The following is a 22,888-nucleotide window of genomic DNA, read 5'->3' on the forward strand; positions in this document are numbered from 1 at the left end:
AATCTGCAAATATTTTCTTTCAGATACTCATATAGTAACATTCACAGGTTTGGGGATCCGGATGTGGGCATATCTTTGGGAGCCATTACTTAACCAGGAATACAAATAAAAAGAATAAAGTCCACAGGTGTGGAAAAAGTGCTAGCAAGATATACGATTCTTCTACATGAGAATTTGATCTTCTGTTAACTCTCTGAACTCTGTAAGTCATATAACCTAAAACAATATGTCAACTAAAATAAAAGGTAACTTGCTTGTAGTTAAAATTACCCCTGATTTGGTTAACTATATTGAGATTGGAAAAAATTTAAAATATCTAATATAAAGAGATATTTGGGGGCTCCCCTGAGAGGAGTGACTCTTGTAAACTGAGTGTGTCCTTCATGAGAACCATAGAAGCTATTCTTATAGAGCAGGGGTCTCCAACCCCTGGAAGCCACAGACTGGTACTGGTCTGTGGCCTGTTAGGAATTGGGATGCACAGCAGGAAGTAGGCGAGCAGCAGGTGAGCGAGTGAAGCTTCATCTGTATTTGCAGCCACTCCCCAAAGCTAGCATCACTGCCTCAGCTCCACCTTAAATCATCAGGCATTAGATTCCCATAGGACTACTGGTCCCTGGAACCAAAAACATCAGAGACCGCTGCTATAGAGCATAGTTGCCAAGTAGTTCCTAGGAGGTATGAGGCTTTAAACCAGACCCCCCCCCCCCCCACACACACACACCATGCAGATATCCCAGCATCTGAGTCACCAATTGGAGAGCTCCAGGTGGCATTAGAAATTGAGGTGTGGGCATGTAGGCATCCATAGGCACCTAAAAAAAGAGGAACACTATGTTTCCCTGCTGCAAGCGATGGTCCCTATCCTATATGCTTGAGTAGACTAAAGCCACCTGTGGCCTGTGATAGTCTCTTGGGTCTGAATGTTTATTTGAACCCTAGAAGAACCCCTAGGTGTCTGTCGCCACGTGTATTACAAATATCATTTCAGTTTAATTATTTCCATTTCGTCCTCCACCAAACCTTTTAACACAGTGACCAGCAGGGAAAGGTCAGCACCTGTTCCATCTAGTTACCCTCTGGTGGTCTCACTCACAAGCAGCAAATGGCTAAAAGGGGCAATAGGAAAGGAAAACCTGGAAAACACAAATTAATAAATTCGCAAAAACTGAGCTGACTGTTTCCTCAGGGAGGAGAAGTGAGTAGTAATTTCAGATGAATATGTCATGCTTCCTGCACTATGCCTTCAAGAGGCCTACTCTGCAGGATTAAATGCAAAAGTCCCAACCCACATCTCCGTTGGAAATGCACAAGCGGGCTCATTACTCAGAGCCAAGATAAAGGATAAATCTTTATGAGTACCGTAAGTATGAGTCATAAAAAATAGGAAACACATGTAGGTCATATACACAGTAATAGTACCAAGCCAGGGAAAGTGTTTAGGAAATGTATATAAGAACACATGGCAAAAGCAGGACTAAAAATTACCCTTGCACGCTGCTCCAAAACACATCCAAAAAACACAACCTGCGTCAGGGGATCGTACCACTCCGGTCTCTAATAAAGATAGGTCATTTCCCTATTTGGAAACAGGCAGACTTTTTTTCTTTTCTTTTTTTTTTTAATGCAAATAGGAGGAGAACTGAATCAAGAAAAAGTAACTTGGAGTAGGCTTTGAAAGATTTTATGATTTGGGAAATTTGAATAGTTTCCAACTAAAACACTGGGAATTAGATATTAACAGCACTAAAAACGCACACACAAAAAAGATCTTTTCAGAGAAATACTTGTTCACAATGGCAATATTACCATTTCGTTTAGATTCTCACCATCTTAACAACAGGTGGTGATAAGAGTGGAATCTTCAACGCATATGAAAGCAAGAAACAAAAATAAATAGCAATACATACACTAACAACATAACAAAGAACAGTAAAGGGCCAGAATTAAAGCCTGGAAAAGGTGCTGGGCTCAGCAGAAAGAACTCACAGTGGGCACCACAGGCAGAGCCCTCTGGCCAACTGCACCAGATGAAAATCTAGGAGGTGTGCAGAATATAAGGGAAGGTAATTGGCCCCCAAAAGTCCTCTGCAGCCAGATGATGGAGGCAAAATGCTCAAGTATGACTCATCAATAGAAATTAAATTCTTCAGTCACCTTCGATTTTCAAAGGCCCCCAGATTTGAGATTCAGCAAGACAAGCAAAGGAGACAAACTAATTGCCCATCTTTCTCACAGCAAAGCACGCATGTCCACATCCGGATGGACCTGTGGCTGCCTTGGACTTCAGCTTTCTCCTTTATCTTTAGACACGTCTGGTTCCCGAGGAGAGCACTGCCTGCATGTCTGTCTACTTGAGTTTGAGAGGAGGACAGTATGTTTTTAACTTCATTAAGTGTTAAATTTACCTAAGACTTCAAGAAAGTCGATGCCCTTTAAGAGCTATTCTGAGGTAGAAATCTCAATACAACTTCCACCTCACCAAAAGCTCTGTTAGACCACTAAAAGACATCCCTCATGCCATCCCAGGATCATGGCTAAAGCTAAGAAGTGTGATACCTCATTTTCTCTCTACCTTTCTTTTCTCAGTCCTTTCAGCAGTTGCCATCTCTTTCTTCTCACTCCCAAGACACCTTACCTGCCTATGAATTCACATCACTAGGTGCACTTTTAGGGTTCTCACCTCTTAAGACATGAATGCAGTTTCCATTCAAATCAGTGCACAGATACAGAGTGCTTACCCTGTGGCAAGCCCAGTGCTGAAAAACAAATTTCACTAACTTGCTGAAAAACAAATTTCAAAAAGAATCAGGTCATCAACAAATAGAAATTAAACTTTAATGTGCACAATGGGGTGTCTGGGCTCTAGGTGAGAGTTAGGCTATTGTGGTGATCCTAGATGCTATCACAGGCTCTCCTTGGCTCACAGATCTGGTAACATCTAATTTAGTCTATCTTCAAAAGAACCCGTGTCATACCTGCAATTTGCCTCTCTTCCCCTCAAGGGATATAAAAATTCTAGATTCAGCCAAATGACTCTGTGGTTTGGGCAAAAAAATGCCATAAATCTAAAGCACTACTGTAGGGTGTCTTGGACTAGGACTCAGATAATGCCAGATGATTGTGGACAAAGAACCATACCCAGGAGTCAAAGCATACCTATTTCAACTTAGTTTTAGCATTCTAAATCAGGAGTACACGCAGACCAAAATCCTACCAGAACTCTAGAAAATGGTGATAAATAAACTTATAAAAGCCAAAACAACAACAAAAAATTAATCTCATCCTTATGAATTTAAAGAGGCTATCTAGTATCTGGACATTGATATTTTAGCATTTCGACAAGGCCAAGGAGCTCAGGGAAAGGACAATTTCAATTATCCAACAGTCCAGCTGAGGTGCCCTGGCAGTCTGAAAAGGAAAGCACATGGCATACAACCGCAATGGGAGCCAAAGCAGCAGGTCTTCCAAACACAGATTCGGATTCCTGTGTCTTTAAGACCAGACCCTCACAAATGGATTGCTTCTGCTGGACACCATGCTCTAAATAAACAGACTCTTCTGGCCGACACACAACTTCCTGTAGGGTTCTGGTGGGTAAGGCTTGAACAGGCTGCCAAATCCAATGACCAGCAACTTTTGAGCTGACTTAGAAAACAAGCTAGAAAGACTTGGGTCCAGAGTAAACAAAGGAAAAAGCCACATTAAACAGGGAACAAATTACTATACAGGCAGAGATATTTTAAGTGCTCAGTGAGCAAAAACGAAATAAAATAAAATTTAAAAATCAAGTTATTAGTTATTTAACAATACAGGGTAGAGTAAAATGACCTTTTTCAGTTGGAAGAATCAAGGTTAATTACCTCCAGTAATATTAAGAATTGGCTGGATGTCAGCCCCCTACATCATGAGGACAGATCATTCTCAATGGCCCAACTTCAAACCCGGCTCAGATCAAATGAGCCACCCGAGGAAGCAGCATGCAGTCAAAAAGCCATTTATAGCTTTTTACCCTACTGAGGGAGGGAAAAGACTAACTAGTTGACTAGCAGATGACTAAAATCCGTAAGAGTAAAGAAAAATGTAACGAAACTCAGAAGCGGGCTGGGGAAAAAAATGAAACAGAGATATGGAGAATCTAGAGTAAATTGCAGTAGCATGAGATTTAATTAGGAAAAAGCAATCAAAGCAGTAATGTAAAATGGAGGATACTTGCTCATCAACAGCAGTTAAGAAGGGCCTGAGGAGGAAACATGAAGCCCACTGACAAAACACAAACCAAATAAAGATACACTGTGGAAAAGGGGAGTAACTTACGAAGACTTCAGTGATTACTTTAAATAACGTCCTCGAGACCATGCGAGAACCTCATATACACAACGTGAAAGAGGGCGGAGACTTGGTTGCTGTATTTATAAAGTCCACTCTCCAACTGGGTGTGCAAGATTCAGCAGCTAATAATGCAAGAAAACATGCTCAGGGAGGTGCAGACTCTGGTGGGTGGAGGGAAGGATTCAGAGCAATGTTTAGAAAAGAAGGAGGTGGAGGGGGGTTAAGGAATCAGGGATGGGTCTGCTTAGGAGCTAAGACTTACACATGGGCTTCTAACATGGCAAGGAATTGAGAGAATTAAAAAAGTTCAGGTGAAATTAAGAAAAAAAGGTATGGAGCAACAGCTTCAGCTGGAAGGCCGAGGGTGAGGCTCAGGAATCTGAATTTAAGCATCTCCAAGGGTTTCAGATGCAGGGGGCTCATGTACCACACACCCTTGGAGAAATACTAATCCCCAGGATTAAGGCCAAATACTCAAGCTGCCTTTCCATTATCATCTTCCATTTCCCAGCCCTAGCCCACCCCGTCGTTGCCCCCATCCTCTATTCCAGGGGTTGGCAAGCTTTTTCTGCAGATGGTCAGATCATAAATATTTTAGGCTTTGCAGGCCATACATGCCGGTTACACTATTGTCACCCTACTCAACTCTGCCACTATAGTGAGAAAGTAGCCACACAAAATATATAAACAAATGAGTGTGACTATGCCCCAAGAAAACTTTATTTATAAAAACAGGCATCAGACCGCTAGATAGATAAATAAAATATGGTTTAGCTATGCAATGCAATACTACTCAGGAATAAAAAGGAATGAAATAATTAATACATGGATGAACCTTAAATGCATTATGCTAAGTGCAAGAAGCCAATGACAGAAGTCACACATATCATATGATTCCATTTATAGAAAATATTTAGAACGGGCAAATCTATAAACAAAGTACATAGATCAGCGGTTGCCTAGGGCAGGAGGTGGGAGCATGGGAAATGGGAAGTGACTGCCAGTGGGTACAAAGTTTCCTTTCTGGGTGCTGGAAATGTTCTAAAATCAGATTCTGGTAATGGTCGCACAATTCTATAAATAGACTAAAAACCACTGACGTGTATACTCTAGACAAATGAACGTTATGGTATGTAAATGGCATACATACGAAGGCAGCAGGCAGGATCTGGCCCAAAGGCCATAGTTTGCCACGCCCTGATCTGTACACCAGCCACGCTATGTACATGCAAGTAGTTTCCTCCACACACGTTTTCTGCTCTCCCCTCTGTGTATGTTGAGGCCTCCCTGCTCTTCTGCTCAGAAACTTTGACTTAACTTTCAAGCCCTTCATCAAACCTTCTCTTCTGGGAATCCTTCCCTCACCTGCAGATAGAATTACCACTCCCTCTGTTGGACACCCACAAAATGCTGTTAATTTTATAAAAAAAATAATGGTCGTATTATTTGTCATGTAGTAGTAAATTTGTTCTCCCTCACCTGCCAATAAATGAAGAAAATATAAAAATAAATAAAGATCTAATGGAGTGTCTATCTAGCATATAGTACGTTCTCAATAAATAATTCACTGAATAGGTCTGTAAACAAATGGACAAAGGAATAAAATCAATTTACAGAAAATTCATTTTGATAAGTGATCCACAAGCCTGTCTGAAAGAATCAGGCCCTAAAGCAAAAGGTGCTGGTCTTAGGAAACTGGATAAGGAAGTTGCAGGGTCAGTGGGGAGAAACACTGACATTCAAGATAAATTGCAAAGGAAATGTCAATAAAACTTGGTGACCAAACAAATACAGGGTTTGAAGGAAATGGGTAAATCTAAGATGGTTCAAAAGTCCCAAGAAAGATGGTAGCAGTGATATTGATGACACAGGGAAGTTGCATTAATAAATCAGTACCAGGGTAAGGAGAAGACTGGCTTAGGAAGATTCTTACATTCAGTTTAAGAGATACTAAGAAGAGCTAGCATTTGATTATGTACTGTGTGCCAGGCACGAAAGCCAGCCCTAGGAGCCACAGAGACCTCTCTTAATCCTTTGTGAACCCTCTAAAGAACTACTACTATTGTCTCCATTTTAAAGAGGCAATTGAGGCTTAGAGAATTAAGTGACTCATCCAGAGTCACACAGTCGGGAAGTGACAGAGCTGAGATTAACCCTCTATGGTACCAGACAGAACCATACTGAGAGCCATTCTTCCACAGCACATTTCAGGCACCTGGGAACTTGAGGTAGGACTTGTGAGGTAAGGTGCTTTGGAGACCTGACTGGAGCTCCACTTGAGAAGCTTGGAGAGAGTCTGGGGAGCATCTGGCATGGAGCTGACAACTGAAATCCCAAGAACAGACAACCCACCTCGGGGAGAGCAGACAGGAGAAAATAAGGGCCAAGGACTATACTTCCGTCAAGAACCCCTGAGGAGGAAAAAAAGAGCATCTAGAAAAGAAACAGAAAAATAGATAGGAAGACAGAAGGAGAACCAAGCTCAGGTAACATCCTGAAACCCAAAGAGAAATGCCAGTAAAGGGGGTCGAGGGGGAGTAACAGTTGAAGGGGGTGGGGAGTTGAGGAGGCGGAAGGTGTTGCTGTAGGAAGAACTCAGTGATAGGAATTGGGGTCCCTGGGTTCCAGTCCAGCAATGGGACCGATTTCTTAATTGACAGTGAATAAGTCGGCGCTTCACTCCCCGGTCCTGGTCTCCTCGGTAAGGCTGTCAGGACTGCAGGGCACCTCTCCAGTCCCAGCGTCCTTTGGTCAAAAGAGCATCATCAGGGACTGACTCCCCAGAGAGATGTTAAGGAGAGCAGCAGTCAGGCTGCAAAGAGGAAAGAAAGGAAAGGCAGGACATACAGACGATCACTCATTCAAGAGTGAGATAGGCAAGGAAAAGAGAAACAAGATGTAGACAGGTAAAGAGAAACAAGATGTAGACAGGTGATCAGCAGGGCCAGGTTCATACATAGCCTCTTCATTGTGGGAGGCCAAAAAAGTAGAATAATTAAACATGTGTCTTATTTTCACAGAAATATTAAGAAAACATAGTGGGGGTGGGAATGATTTAAAATAACATAATAAATACTTCTGCAGAATTTGAGTCATTAGACCAGAGATATTAGCAGTCAATTTTTTTTTTATTATTCTCAAAAATGTTAAGATAGCAGATAAGCAATGAAAACAACAAAGTATAAGGTGGATATCCGGTAATCTGGACATACGCAAAGTGGGCATTTGTCCAATCAGCATATCTGGGTCTCAGATTTGTAGATCTCCTTCTTACTTTGGTCTATTGCTTTTTAAAATTCTCTCCACAAAGTTCTAAGAGCAAAAAGTCACATTTTCAAATGTGGAGGGTGCTCCCGTAGAAACATTTTCTAACAACATTTTCAGGAAATTAAACAATTTTTTATAAATCAAGAGAAGTTACCATGGCAACAACAGAATGGGTCAGGGTTATAACCCTAACCTCCATAAAAACAAACACCACACAGGATGGAAAATGCTGCTGCTGGACAGATTTTAGAAGGGGTCAAGGCAGTCTCTTCTCCAGACTGGGGAAGAGGCAACAAGAGAGGCTATTCAATCTGTCAGCTCCCAGCCAGCAAAGAACTTTACCCGGCATTACCTCATGTTAAAATGGCAGAGTCCAACAGGGCCCAATCCCTCCAGTGGGGCAGGGGGCTTTGCTTTCCTAGGGCAATTTCACAGCATTTGGACGTTACTGTGCTAAATGACAGTGTTTAAGTGATGCGGCCAGCCAGCATCTTGGTAGGAACGTTGTAACTTCTCTGCCTGGCTTGTGTTCTGATTTGTTCACTAAACCCTGATGTTTACTATTATTGCTCTGATTTCTGTTTTCACTTTTTCTAGAATTGCAACACTGGATTGATGGAGAGTTCTTGTTTGAGAGTTAGCTGACTTTCGGGTTGAACATTTTGCTCCAGTGTGTTAGAAATCATCCTTGGCTAGTGTCGCCAGTTCTAATTGGCCTGCACTGTCCTCTGTCGAGACACCAGCCGGACAGAGGTCTAGCTGCCTTGCTGTTCCCAACCCTGCTCCCCTGCCCACTTCTGGGGTCTTCGTACCTCACAGCAGAGTGTTATTGGTTTAACTACACTGAGCATTGTCGTGTGAAGGGGGAACACTTTTTAAATGATCTGACTATCCTATTCATTTAGGGCCTCCAATCCTATATGAGTCAAGTTCAAATTAATAAAGTAATTTCCACAGCAACACTCAAATGAATGAGAGAAGAGAGAGGGGAGAAAGGGAGAAGGAAAGGGGAAGGGGAGTGGAAGAAGGGAGGGAAGGGGAGGAGGGAGGACAGGGAAGGAGGGAGGGGAGAAATGCCTTTGAGAAAATGTGACCCATGCTGTCAGTTTAACTTTTTCTTTTTTATTTGTTTTAATTAAAAATTATTGGGGTGACAATGATTAATAAAACCAAATAAATTTCAAGTGTACAGTTCAACAGTATGTCATATATATTGCACTGTGTGTTCGCCTCCCAAAGTTAGATTTCCTTCTGTCCCCATATTTGACTCCTTTTACCCCTATCTACCTCTTCCCCTCCCTGCTTCCCTCTGGTCACCACTAATCCACAGTCCTTGTCCACGAGTCTCTGTTGTGTTTGTTGCTTTCAGTTTTACATCCCACATACGCGTGAAATCATATGGTTTTCAACTATTTCTGTCTAACTTATTTCACTTAGCATAATTATTTCAAGGTCCATGCAGGTTGTCGCAAATGGCAGTATTTCATCTTTTCTTATGGCCGAGTAAAAGACCCCGAATATCCAAAGCAATCCTGAGAAAAAAGAACAAGGCTGGAGGTATCACTCACTGATTTCAAATAATACTGCAAATCTACAATAACCAAAACAGCATGGTACTGGCAGAAAAACAGACACACAGACCAATGCAATTTTCTCATGTATCTGCTGTAGGTCTGGGACAAAATGGCCAGTTCAGAGGTAATCTTACCTCTTAGGCTGAGGTGATTTCCCAACACCCTCCATTTAAACAAACACCAGGGAGAGTTTATACATGGAAGGTATTTGTTTAGTAATTGCATTTCACCAGTATTCAGTGTTTGTGTATGAGGGGTTTACTTTGATAGTTGCTTAGCACATACTACCTGTTAGATCTCTACAACATACATCACCTTCAGTTTGTTTCGATTTTTTTGGCTGCATCTACACAGGACAGCCATCATAAGTGAATAACAGCACAGGAAAAAAATGCCCCAGGCAGAGAAGGTTTTTTAACCTCCCTAAGCTTCCCTCCCTTTCAGGCTGAAGAGGACTGGCAGACAGAATACAAGTGCAGGGCAGGTGTGCACAGCAGGCACCTCACCATCACCACTAACTAACTGGCTATTACTGTTATTTGGGGGGTAAGGGAGCTGTTCAGAGGCAAGCAGAACAGTTAGCATTTTACATGTGTCTATTTCCTTCTCTTTCTCCCAACTGTGATCTTTCCTGACCTCAAAAAGAACCAGAAAAGGGAAGACTTTCTGCCACTGCCCTCAGAGAAGGAACAAAGTAAAACTGACTTGGAGCCACATGTATGATTAACCGCACATCCCATTGGGCACTGCCTGCCAAGAAGCTTGGAGCCAAATTTCAAACTCAATCATACCAACCACATCAACCCATATGGCTAACAAACTACACTTTTTTTTTCTTTTGTCCTCATTTTGCATTTCTGCCTACATGGTTTGTATGTCTATTGTTTTAAGCCCATCCCAAATCTTTTTTTGGAATAAGGCAGAGAATAAGCAAATACATAAAAGTAAAGAGGGTTCTGAGCTTTCTGACAATGAAGTTATTAAACCTGGCCCCCTTCCCATGATAACAGAGCCTCCAGATCCTCACACCACCCCTGCAGCCAGACACTGCCATGCCCGTAACAGTTGCTGCTGTAAGGTCAAAACAAATACATAAATTTAAACACCCATATCGTTTACAGGTATACCTGGGAGACACTGAGGGTTCGGTTTCAGACCACTGCAATAAAGCGAGTAATCTTTTTGCTGGCGGAGGGTCTGGCCTTCAATATGTAAAAGAGCAACATCTGTGAAGCACAATAAAGCCAAGCGCAGTGAAACAAGGTATGGCTGTATACACCCGCGTAGCGCTAGCTAGGGGCTTATCCTCAGCAGCTTTCATAATGAGCAAGCTATCAGATTGGTCAAAAGTAAAAAAGATACATCTCCACTTAAAAGCAGGTCACAATAAAAATTAGATGACAGAAAACAAAATTGTTGCCATTCCAACAACTAATGAAAGTATGTTACTGTAAACAAGCCAGTGGTGGTGCTATAACCCTTCCTGGGAACCAGCAAACACCCTGAGGGACCAAACTGACAGGGGGTGAGGGATGAGGGTGCATTTTACTTTGCAGTCCAAGAGGGACAAGGAGCCGGTTTTTACAGGATGACACTTATGACACAGGCCGGCTTATTCTAAAAGACAAAGCTGATTTCTCAGGACTGTTTACCCACTTCTGCCCTCCGCTGTTGCCAGACTGTCTTCTTCCAGTTTCCTGTTTCCTTCCAAGCCTGTTGTTTCTAAAACCAATGATTACAAATGAGAGGTGTGGTCTCAGATGAAAAACACAACAGATCTGTGCTGTCCTGATGAGAACCTAGCGGGGAGGTCAATGGCAGAACAGTGCTTTGCAATAGACAACTGTATACATTAGTATAACAAGTGGGTTTCTGATACAAATTCTCTGCTGGCCTATAAAAGTGTTTATCTGACTAAAGTGTAATTGTTTCCCTAAATCTTGTCAACCTGCTGTGGATTTCACTTCCAGGTGAAGGCTCTTCACCTCCCCCATATGGGAAAAGGAGCAGCCTTTTCTCAGCCGAAGAACAACCTTAAGATGCCTGGGAGAAAGGAATTTAGTAAAATGTTAGAGAGCGATGATTTATAATAGGTCTTAATGCTGATCGTGCACCAATAACAAGCCAAGGGAAATAGGGCTGATTTAGTAATTCTCTTGCATTTAAGGAGGACATTATGAAAAACAACGGCAGCGGTCACTGGAGTCAAAGTCAACTGTGGCTTGGAGCCAGGATGGCTTTTTTTTTTTTTTTTTTTTTTTTGCTAATTTATAAGCAACATTTATCATTTCATTTTGAAAAATATTTGCCTTTAACATCCAGTAGAGACACTCACAAAGGCTGCCTCTGGTCCTCCCACTACTACCCCCTAGAACAGATCAGCTGTGATTTTTAACACAGACCATATAATAACATATCTATAAAAGTCAAGTTGCCCAGTAAGAATAACAGAAAGAGGTGGGTGAGTTTAGGTTGGAGGAGGAAGTAATCTTGGTTAAAAAGTGAATACTGTAAACTCTATGGGCTAATTTAGAATGTTAGCAGGTCAAATTGTTGTTGGGGTTTTTCTTTTTTTTTTAAATACTTTTCCTGAGATAAAATTCACATACCACAAAATTCACCCATTTAAAGTGCAATTCAGTGGGTTTTAGTATATGCACATTTATCAAAGGTATTTTGTGGAACCATCAGCACAATTTAATTTTAGAACATCTGTCCCCCACAAAAGAAACCCTAGACTCGCCAGCACTGCACTGAAAACCCCCATTTCTCCCTTTTTCCCTTCAGCCCTAAGTGGCCACTAATTTACTTTGTCTCTATAAACTTGTCTCTTCTGGACATTTCATATAAACAGAATCATACAATATATGGTCTTTTGTGTCTGTCTTCTTTGTCTTTCTCTTAGCGTAACGTTTTCAAGGTTCATCCATGTTGTAGTATGTATCAGTACTTCATTCATTTTTATTGCTGAATGATATTCCAGTGTATGTGTATACCACATTTTATTCATCCACTCATTATGGATGGTCGTTCGGGTTGCTTCTACTTTTTGACTGTTATGAATAATGCTGCTATGAATATTTGTGGACAAGTTTTTGTGTAGACATATGTTTTCATTTCTCTTGAGTACAATGTACTTAGGAGTAAAATTGCTGGGTCATATGGTTCAAATAATTTTTAAAACTGTTTGCATGGCTGCAGTAATGTTTTTCCAGTCACATAGGAAGGAGGTGAGAGAGATTTAATATATCTCCACTCCCATCCTACCACCCATAAAGAAACTCTTTCATTCTCTCTTTGTCACGGCCCTCCTGCCCTGATGTCCTCTCCACTCACTCCCCACACAGCGAACACTCTGAGGCCGACTACGAGAGCTCGAAGCCAGATGGACTTTCCAAAGATCACTTATCCCAACATCTTGTTTTCAAACAGGATTGGACTACAACCATCTAATTCTTAAAAGTCCCCAAAGAGGGAAAGAATGCAATTTCCCTCAGATGCCTGGGCTCAGAAATATCTTCAAATCACTAACCCCAAATCACATACATGCTGTACGAATATTGAAGGAAGAAGAATAATGATCAGGTTTTTAAACAAGTTTTAGAGACTATCCCCCCTTTCCTTCATTCCTCTCTGAACACATCGCGTCGCCTGATGCCCATTAATTTTACGTATTCTCAGCACTGCCATGTCCTAAAATGAGTTCCATTTTGATCTAACATAGTAAATACAACTGAGAGAGACCTTTGCTGCCATTCCTTGAGGTATTTTTCTTTTGCTTCAATAGTCTTATTTGAATCTATTTTTAGAGTCAACAACAGGACCACACAATTTAACATCCAGAATTTTCTGCTGTTGCTGCTTCTGTAATAACCCGAACTTTTTCTTCTTTCGTGGTTCCTCTGAGAAGCATATATAAAATGAGTAATTACTGCTGCTAAAGAATTGCTGGAGTCAGCAGCACTTCCTAGGAACTGCATTTCCTCCTCTCCTCCTTGTTCTCCCCCAAAAGTTGAGAATTAAAGACATATCACTGGGATAAAGAAATCTGACCTGAAATATGTGTTGCAGCTCCAATGGTGAGCAAAGTAGCTGGAAAGGTGTTAACAAAGTAGCTGGAAAGGTGAGATAATTCGCCTTTGGAATGAGCCAACTCAGCACACTGTCACGAGATTAAAATCAGTTTGCTTTTCCTTCTGGACACCTCGTCTCTCCTATTTTTGCTCCCCTAAAAAGGCAGGGTGGTTGAGGCAGATAAACAAATCTTTTTGGAAATTAACTTTCTTGACCAGAAGAGAGCTCAAAGATAAATTCCATTCTACGTTAATTTTCCTATACTTCACTGTGATCAGAATCTTTTGTGGTTTCTCTCTCCCTGGAGAGATAATAGTTGAGTGATAACGTTTCTGACATTACAGAAGCTTAAAAACAAAAAGAACGACAACTGTGTATTGTCTTTTAAAAAGTAAGATGATCATTCACCCACAGTCTAGATCATCTCTAAGCCACAGGAAGGAGTCCATTTCTCTCTTAAGGTTTGTTTTAATTTATGCTCTTAACTCATTTTAGCTCAGGCAAGGAAGTTACCTCTGCACCTGTCTGTCACCTGTAAAATGAGGATAATAATAGGACTTCATGGATTTTATGTATAAGTGCTTCAAACAGTGCTGAGGACAGAATAAATACTGAGTCATCATCATCATCACCACCAAGACCGCCACCATCTTTGAGAAGCTGCCTGGATAGCATAAGGTAATACTCCATGCAAGTATGAAGTATTATCATCTGTATTCCAGAGTGTTCCCATTTCCCCTGACCCATCCTGCAAGAATGATAGGTTCATAAGACAAAGCAAAGGAGGAGGAAAGACAGGGCACAGGAAGAGATGGGAGAGACATTTTAATATTGCAGAGAAATGGCACCTACTTTTGTTTTTTCACAGCCATGTTTAAAAGAAATTCTTAAGAACATTCTTTCCAATATGCGGGGAGGGACAGGAAAATTAGAAAGCCAAGAAATCTCTGGAGAAAGAAGTCCTAGAGATGCCCAGTCCAGAGAGCGATCTGTTATTTGAAATCCTTCTCAAGCGTTCGTCACGTGTCCTACTCCCCACTTAGGTTCACACATGAGCATCCTTGTTAGACCCAGAATGGAAGAAAAAGAACATTTCGTTCAGAAAAATATCATTACAAATGTAGAAGGGCAATGGGTAGAAAGCTGACACCTGTGCCTACCTCTCTCTGCGGCTGGCCCGGTCCCTGGTCGGCGGCACGGAGGTTTAGGACGTGCACCTCCTGCGGCAGCCCTGTCGTGCCCCTGCTGGCACAGCCCGACAAGACGGTGAAGCTCTCCATCAAGGCCTGGACCGGATGGGAGGCATTGACGGGCGACAGCTCACACTGGGCGCTGGACTCTGGACCTGCAGGGGGAATCACAAAACGGGAACCGCTCAGAAACCACCATCGATTGTGCCACGATTAAATTACTTGTTCTGGAAGGTCAAGCCACTGCCAGCCCACCAGACGGGTCTCGCCAGATAAGCTGTTTCCAGGACTAAATGGCCAAAAAGAAAAAGAAAAGAAAAGAAAGGAAAGGAAAGGAAAGGAAAGGAAAGGAAGAAAGAAAGAAAGAAAGAAAGAAAGAAAGAAAGAAAGAAAGAAAGAAAGAAAGAAAGAAAAAGAAAAAAAAAAGCTAGCCTATTCTTCCAAAACTCCAATCTCTTAAATTCCTTTTGGATGATTTTGATATGTATTTGATTATTTAAATTCTCTTTTAGATGCACAAGTCATAAATGTATTCCTCTGGAGGGAGGAAACCTCCCGTTTGACATCTGTGTTCAATTCTTCATTCCTCTCTTAGAAGAAAGACCTAAAATTGTTACCCTCCAGAAAAAGTATATACAGTTCCTACCTTTTAATTACTTCACTTTCTTAGAGCAAGCAAAACACACTTCAAACAATACAAAGCAAGATGAAATGAGTGGAGGCAATTGGGGCCAGGGCTGTAAAGCAAAGTCCGGGCCAGAGGTCAGAAAAATTCTCCTAAGAGAGGTAAGGTGTGAGCAGGGCCTCAAATAGAGAAAGTATAACCCTAGTCATAATTGACTCGTACGTCCTCATTCTCCCTTCTTCTAATCAATCAAAGCTGAAATCCTAAATCCATCCATTCCTCCCCATCTTTACCTCCTGTAGCTTTGTCTCTGCCCCTAGACAACTGCAGATCTTTCTGAAAGGAATCTCAGCTATCAAATCCTCCAAGCCATTTTTTACATAAGCACTTTCTACCTAACGCAGGGGTGCTCAACTAAATGGTCATTCCAGATGCAAATGCCTGCCCGTCCCATCTCACGAGCGTGTCCTGTCCCTAGAGAACTGCTGGCCTTACGAATAAAGCTTGAGTTCCTTAACTTGGCCCACGAGGCAATTCCTCTCTCTCCAGCCTCACGCCTCCGCACTCCGGCAAAACACCAGATGGCTTCATGGTCTCCAGACATATCACGATGTTCCTCAACTCCATGTGTTTATTCAAACTTGTTCCCTTTTCCCAAATTCCTCTTCCACTCTAACTCCACTCTCACAACATCCCAAACCGAGGGAGGTTCTTTCTCGATCCTCTTATAATTTCTCTGCCCATCTCTGCTGTTTTGCTTTCCGTACTGTAACCACCAGTGTACACATCTGTCTTTGCCAGTCCGATGTGGCCCCCCTGATGGCCGTGGGTTACTCATCTTTGTATCCTCAGCACCCATCACGGGACCTGTCTCAACAAATATTTGTTAAATAATCACTGAGCTTAAAAAAAAAAAAAACAATTACCCTTCCCCTGGTCGGTAATTAAGGTATCATTCCGGGGACTTGATTTGGCTCTAAGGAACCAATATGGAAAACAGGTTGCTAAAATGATATGAGGAACAACCCCACCACATTTTAGCCCCATTTGACTTTGACATTGGCTGGACTGATAGAGGGATATCCAGGAATAGGGAGGAAATTTCCATACTTAAATCTCAGACACATCTATAAGCTTGGTGTTAACACCATTTGATAGCTGGGGAGGCTGGGACCTGAACATACTGTGTCCTCCAAACCTCATCCTTCCAAATGGAAGTTGGAAAAACCAGAGTGCACTCCAATTAGCGCTTCCTGACTTCTACATAATAAAGACACTCTCCAGGACTGCAGCTCTGGTCTGAAATGCAAATGCAGTTGAGAACCAGGCAGCCCTGCACTCCCACTGCTAAACCATGAACAGACTCCCTGCCTGGTGTGCCAAGTCTATTTCAGAACTCACGGAAATTATCTAGGCCGATAATAGTTATCTGGTCTGAAATGAAGTATGTACCTTCTCAAATAATCACTGTCACCCTTTCTATTACTGTACTGTGTCCAGCTGCTTTCTGAGAAAGAGAGGTATTGAAGGAAGCCATCGTAGCAACAAAGGCAGAAGGTATTGAAAATACAATTTCCTGAAGTCTCCCTCACAGAGCAAATAGTATGAGCAGGTGAGCCCTGTGCTGCTCCCATTCTTGCTGTCACCAGCCAAGTGGGACGTCTGGTGTATCTCATGCCCCAGAGCTCCAGAGAAAGTCTCCTACTTCTACTCAACTATGGGGACATGCAGTGGCAATCGCTACCCACAATGGAAAACCATTCTAATCAGGTTTCACAGCCTCCCGCCATGAATTCGCCATTATCACAAATCAAGCACACATAAGAAATACTTTTCAGTCCCATTTAAGTGCAAAGCTCTGGCCTGTAGTTCTACCCAAAAAACATCTGCAAAAGGGCCTACAACCTGCTGACTCCCCTCCTGACCACACCACCATCACCCATCAGGGTTTTCCTTAAACCCACACACTGCCCATCTCCATACAAGGATAAGAGCATAGTCTCACTGGAAACAAATCAGAGGGTGAGGTCTTACACAAAGATGGAGGGATGCGGAGAGGGGACGTCCCAGTGCTGAGGACAAGTGCGCCTCGCCTGGAATCTCTGTTCTGTCCTGACACAGTCCAGGACAGGGCAGACCCCTGACATTATGGGCTGTAGCCCATACGAGTCAGTCCAAGGTCAAAGAAAGGAGAAAGTAATGCACAGCCACACTCTGATTGAGTGATGGCATAGCTGCGCTTTGCAGAGAGCCGCTAGGGTCAGTTTTTAAACACACCCAGTATAGAGTGTCCCTGAGCATCAGACACACCAGAGTGGTGTTTGGTTTTTGAAGTCCTTTATTGAGATTGTTTTCCTTTGCATTTTGAAAAGAAAAAAGTTAGAACATATGACTAAGCTATCCTTAAGTCGAAAAAGACCAAAAAAAAAATAATAATAATTAAAAATCAGGAATTATCTAACTCCATCCTCAAGGTTATACAAGAAATGGTGAGTTCAACAGTTCAACATATGTCAGTCTGGTCTAGTATAAAATAATAAAATTGCTCTCATTTACTAATTGCTCACTGTGGGCTGGGCAGTGGTAGGCACTGTATACGTTCCTAACACCACCATAAGGAAGCAGTATTATCCTCATTTTAGAGAAAAGGAAAATGAGCTCAATAAGCTTAAGCTTAACTATCCCAGTCATCCAAAGCCATGGACTTAGACCTGCCTCCAAAGCCAATATGGTGAAATTTTTCATTTGAAAATGTTGAACCCAGAAGGGTTCACTGGTGAGTTCTACCAAACACTTAAGAAAAAAATTACAGCAATTCTCTGCAATATCTTTCAGAAAATAGAATCAGAAGGAATACTTCCTAACTGGTTCAATGAGGCCAGCATGGCCTTAATACCAAAACCAGAAAAAGACATTGCAAGAAAAGAAAACTATAGGCCGGCATCTCTTATGAACATAGATGCAAAAATCTTCAACAAAACATTAGCAAATCAAATCCAACAATGTATAAAAAGAATTATACGCCGCAATCAAGTAGGATTTATCCCAGGTATGCAGGGCCAGTTCAACTTTCAAAAATCAGTTAATGTAATCCATCACAACAACTGGCTAAAGAAGAACAAAAATCACATGATCTTATCAATAGATACAGAAAAGGCATTTGACAAAACCTAACATCATTCACAATAAAAATGACAGTAACAAAAACCTCTCAACAAACTAGGAATAAATGGGCACATCTTCAACCAGATAAAGAACACATACAAAAACATATAGCTAACAGCATGTCCTACTTAATGGTGAGAAGCTAGCAGCTTTCTCACTAAGACCACTTATAAGGCAACATCATACTGAAGTCCTGGTGATGCACGCAGTTAGCTAGGGTCATAGGACCAAATTCTAATAAGATATAACCAGAGGTAATATATGCAATACATGTTGTTCTTCTGCCCTTTCCACCTTCCCGTTGGCTGGAACACAGATGTGACAGGTAGAGCTGGAGCAGCCATCTTGGGCCGTAATATTGAAGCAACATCCTGAGTCAGGCAAAGCAATAAAACAGAAGTTGCCTGGGCCCTTGATGAACCTGGACCTGTTAGATTGGCTCTGGGCTGCTTCTTTTTACATGAAACACATGTAAACTTTTCTCTTATTCAGGACAATATTATTTTGGGTTTTCTGACACGGCTTAACCTACCTTAATTAAGATACTGGTTTTACTTTACTTTATCAGAAGTGCCAACCTTCTTCCCACTGGAGGCTCCACATGCAAGGTTTCCTCCAGGAACACTTCCCCCACCATTCCTGCTCTGCTCCCCTGCCTTGGTGTGGCAAACTCCTACTCATTCTTCAGATCTCTGAAGGAAGCTTCTCTTACTTCTCTTCCTACATTAGATATACATTTTTTAGATATTCTCTAGTACTCTCTATTTCTCTTCACTGCACTTCAGGTGGCTATACTCATATAATTATTTCTGTAATTACTTGTTTAATTTCTGCATAAACCCAAAGACTGTCAACACCACAAGAGAATGGCATCCAATCATTCTGCTTATTGCTTTATCCTTTATCCCAGCATAATGTCTGGCACACAGCACACACTCAAACATTAATGAGGGAAGGGTGGTAGGAGAGGAAAAGGGAAAGAACCACGAGGTGATCCATGTTCAAAGTATTTTATACCAATAGGAGACTTTACCTAGAGTTCTTCCTTCTACTCTTTACCTAGTAGCCAAAGCTTCAATCTTGTACTAAAGGGAAAAAAAAAATCAATCATGTGATAAAGAAGGTAGCATATTGTGTTGCTAAGAATCAAGTTTCAGCTGGGGCTTCCCCATCTTCAAATGTCACGGAAGACAGAAATGCAAACCTGTTTTTGTCCTCTCACCCCAAACACTGTTGTGGCAAAGCCCTTTTCTCCAGGTGACACAACAATCCTCTGTCTCTCCCATCAACACGTCATGCCCCGAGCCTCATCCTACCACCTCCTGGGTCAGCCTCAAGCCTTCGTGCCCCTCTTCTGCAGCCACGGCCTGTTCCCAACCTTCTCCCTTTGCCTCACAGTGACTTCTTCTGCAGTCTGCCCACACAACGTCAAACCTGTCTCCAGTTAGAAAAACTTCCACCTGGGAACAATGTCATCTACCCCTCAGCTTCTACCACCCATGCCTGAGGTAGCAAGGTGGCCATGATTCTCGCTTGACCACCTCAGGGCCCAAGCGTTAGCGCCTTGCAGCCACAAACATGCTCCAAAACCCTGTCTGACTCATCTGCTCATTTTTGTGGTAACCTGTGAGCTCTGAAACTGCTAGTTTAGGCTCTCGCTGACACTCTCAGGAGGCTGGGAGTTTCTCTTGTGGCCACTGCTGGAAACCCATAGCCTTCCCTTCCCTGAGAAATCTCTTCCCCACAGTCAATAAGCAAGTGAGCAACGTGCTCTGGTGATGATGCTTATCAGCACAGCAAAAGCTGCTCTAGCACAGTAAAGATCCACCAAGTCACAGATGATACAGAAAGCAATGCAGACTGAAAGCAACAATATCATAAACACACACTCCTGTTAACCGTGCCCACTGCTTTCTAATTAAAAGGCATTTTCCAGATACTTAACTATCTGAAGCTTGACAGAAACTCTGTAAAGTGAGTAGAACAGATATTATTCCCACTGTAAGTAAATTGTTGTAAGCCACAGAGCTGGACGCACGTTTCAGTAAAGCGCTTCCTGACAAAAATGCACATACAGGCTCCCCTCCAGTGTTATTCCTCACTGTTTCCTCCCAGTATGGAAACTGCTGTTTCTTCCAGGCATCGAGGACATGCTCTGTCCAAGATTCTTTGGGGGTAGTTCCCAAAGAGATCTAACTTTCTCTTGGTCTCAAAGTCTGAGCTGAGTTTATTCTTCTCCACTGACTACTCGAGCAATCTGATCTCAAAATCTTGCTGGGTGTTGTGTTGCGTTTGAGCTGTCCTCTTCCCTCCTAACCTGAAGTCAGACTCCGTATTTCGTACTCAGTACACCCTCCTCTGCCACCAGGACAGATGCAACGGTCTCTACTTACCCACGAGTTGCTACTTCTATTGACTTAAAACATTTACTGACTTGAAGTCAGCTTCAAGTAAACCCTGTGGTGAGAAACTCAGCAGGTGGCCCAAACCATGTGGTTTCCTTAACAAAGCAAGACCCTCAGTTCAGCAGCTGGGCTTCTGAGGACAACATTGAAACGTGGGGGAATCAAGGGCTCCACCTCCTGTGATAAGCCAGGGTTTAATTCCTCATGTGTAAGGTTATCTGTACCTTCTCTGTACCACATGGTATGCACACATTGTTTCTAATCCTTGTAACTCCACATGAAGACAGTGTAAAAACCCCTCATTGTAGAATGGCGGAAACTAGGTCCCAGAGAGGTCAAGTGACCTGCCAAAAATTACACGCCACTGGTAAGTGACAGGATGAAATTCGAACCTGGATCTCTCAGACTCCAGGGCCCAGTTCTTCCCATGTCCAGGCATTGATTCTACCCTTCATTCTACCTCGGGAGTGGTGAACAAACTTACTGGCCAAAACACACACATTAATTAATGTTCGATAAAATAAACTGCTTATTTCGCACTTGAAATCTTTCAGTTGGCTCAAAAGACTTCATAAACTTAACGTGAAAGCACGAGCTCGTTTCTCATTTTACTACCTTCTTCATCTTTTTTTCACTCATGCTCGCTTATCTCCACACGTGGGAAATGTTCCTGAGATCTGACTATAACATCAATGTCTAAATTCCCAGTTCCACTTAAAGAAAAAAAATGCAAAATGGACTCACCCTTTCATTATGTCCTTTCCCTACAACACGGCATTCCAATCGTGGTTACAGAACCCCCACGTCCATACTGGCTGCAGGCCAGCCCTGAGTCTTGATATTATGCAGACAAAGCATTTGGGAACAGATGCATTCGCTGCACACACTTTAAATTTAATCTGTCCCCAAAGAAATTAATATCACACCTCATGCAACTTGGAGTAAAATACTGGGGGAGGAGGGGTAGTTATTGTTTGGGGGAAGATATAGTAAGTAATTTTCACATTTAATAAATGTGATCCTTAAGCTTTCTAAATACTAATGCATACCAAGTTGACACAAACATCTGGTACCCATTCCACATAATTTCCAGCATACTGATTCCCCATATCACCCAGGGTACTAATGAGGAGCGTGTGTTCAGCTGTAATAAAAGTGGTAAAGATGCAAAGGGAATCAAGGGGTAACATTATAGCCTGGGACCAAGACATTGCAGTGGGGAGATTTTATTCTAACAATACCATTGGCTAATAAGGGTTCCTGTTATTGTCCCACAGGGAATTCTGCAATGCTGTCAGCTGCAAAGAGGGACAAACTCCCACAGATTGTGGAACTGGGCATTGCAGGATCTATTCTGCCCCTGAACTGAAAAATCCCTTCAACCCCCCTGGGGTGCAAGAAACTTGTAAAAAACAGCACCTGAGATGATCTCGCAGCCAATAGCACAGCCTGCCTCTAATTGAGCTTTATGAGAGGGAATGTGACAAACACCAGGATATGATGCAAAAGCAAAGCTCCAAGAAGAAACACCTGGAAGGCCCTGAGCTCAAGAGCGCCTGCAGTGTACACAACATATGCTCATGTTTATACCATCTCAAATTACAACTCATTGGAGCTACAGCCCCTTGGGGATGAAGCTGCAGAATGCGCCACCATTAAAATCCAAAAGGGGCCCCTCTACCACAGCCCCCACCTGGGTTTTTCAACAATAAAACTTGGCTTAAGGCTGAAGCTCTTCCCTGGCAGGAAAAAGAAGAATCCTAAAACCCCTAATATGGGTTTCTCATGGGGAAAAAAAAAAAAAAAAAAAAGCCAGATTTTCCTACAGCACAACTCCTAAGGCTCCTAAGGCATGTTATCATACATAGTTTCTTTCATGTTCCAAGTGAATATCTAAATCCAAACCTTCCTCTTGACAATCCAACCCTCTTCCAAGAAGTCAACCACCAACTAGTTGGGCCAAAAGCTAATACGTATTAGTACATGATTGTGTTGAAACCATGGTACTACCTTGTTGGAAAATTCCTGTGTTCAAGTGTGTTTTTAAATGTTCAAAAGGAAACAGTGGGCAGAGCTTCTTTAAGAATCTAAATTCTCAAAGTGTTGGGAAGTGCCAAGCTATAAAGGGCATTCACTCTTCCAACTAAGCAAGATACCACCATATAACCAAGAAGTATCAGAGGGGATTTAGGCAGCTCTGTGAGGAAGTGATGTTGCATTCTGTGTTTTTTATAACCTAAAGTGAAAAGTAGCAGA

General features: G+C 42.2%; 1 protein-coding gene across 1 annotated transcript in view; it reads right to left on the minus strand.

Moving 5' to 3' along the window:
* Positions 1 to 22,888, minus strand: part of TGFBR3 (transforming growth factor beta receptor 3) — a 173,460-nt gene that overhangs the window by 87,145 nt on the left and 63,427 nt on the right. The window contains exon 3 of the mRNA XM_016134290.2: positions 14,408 to 14,592. Within this exon, the coding sequence (XP_015989776.2) occupies positions 14,408 to 14,592 (185 nt within the window). The remainder of the gene's footprint in view (positions 1 to 14,407; positions 14,593 to 22,888) is intronic.

Source organism: Rousettus aegyptiacus, unplaced genomic scaffold, assembly GCF_014176215.1.
Source record: "Rousettus aegyptiacus isolate mRouAeg1 unplaced genomic scaffold, mRouAeg1.p scaffold_m13_p_1, whole genome shotgun sequence".
Taxonomy (NCBI): domain Eukaryota; kingdom Metazoa; phylum Chordata; class Mammalia; order Chiroptera; family Pteropodidae; genus Rousettus; species Rousettus aegyptiacus.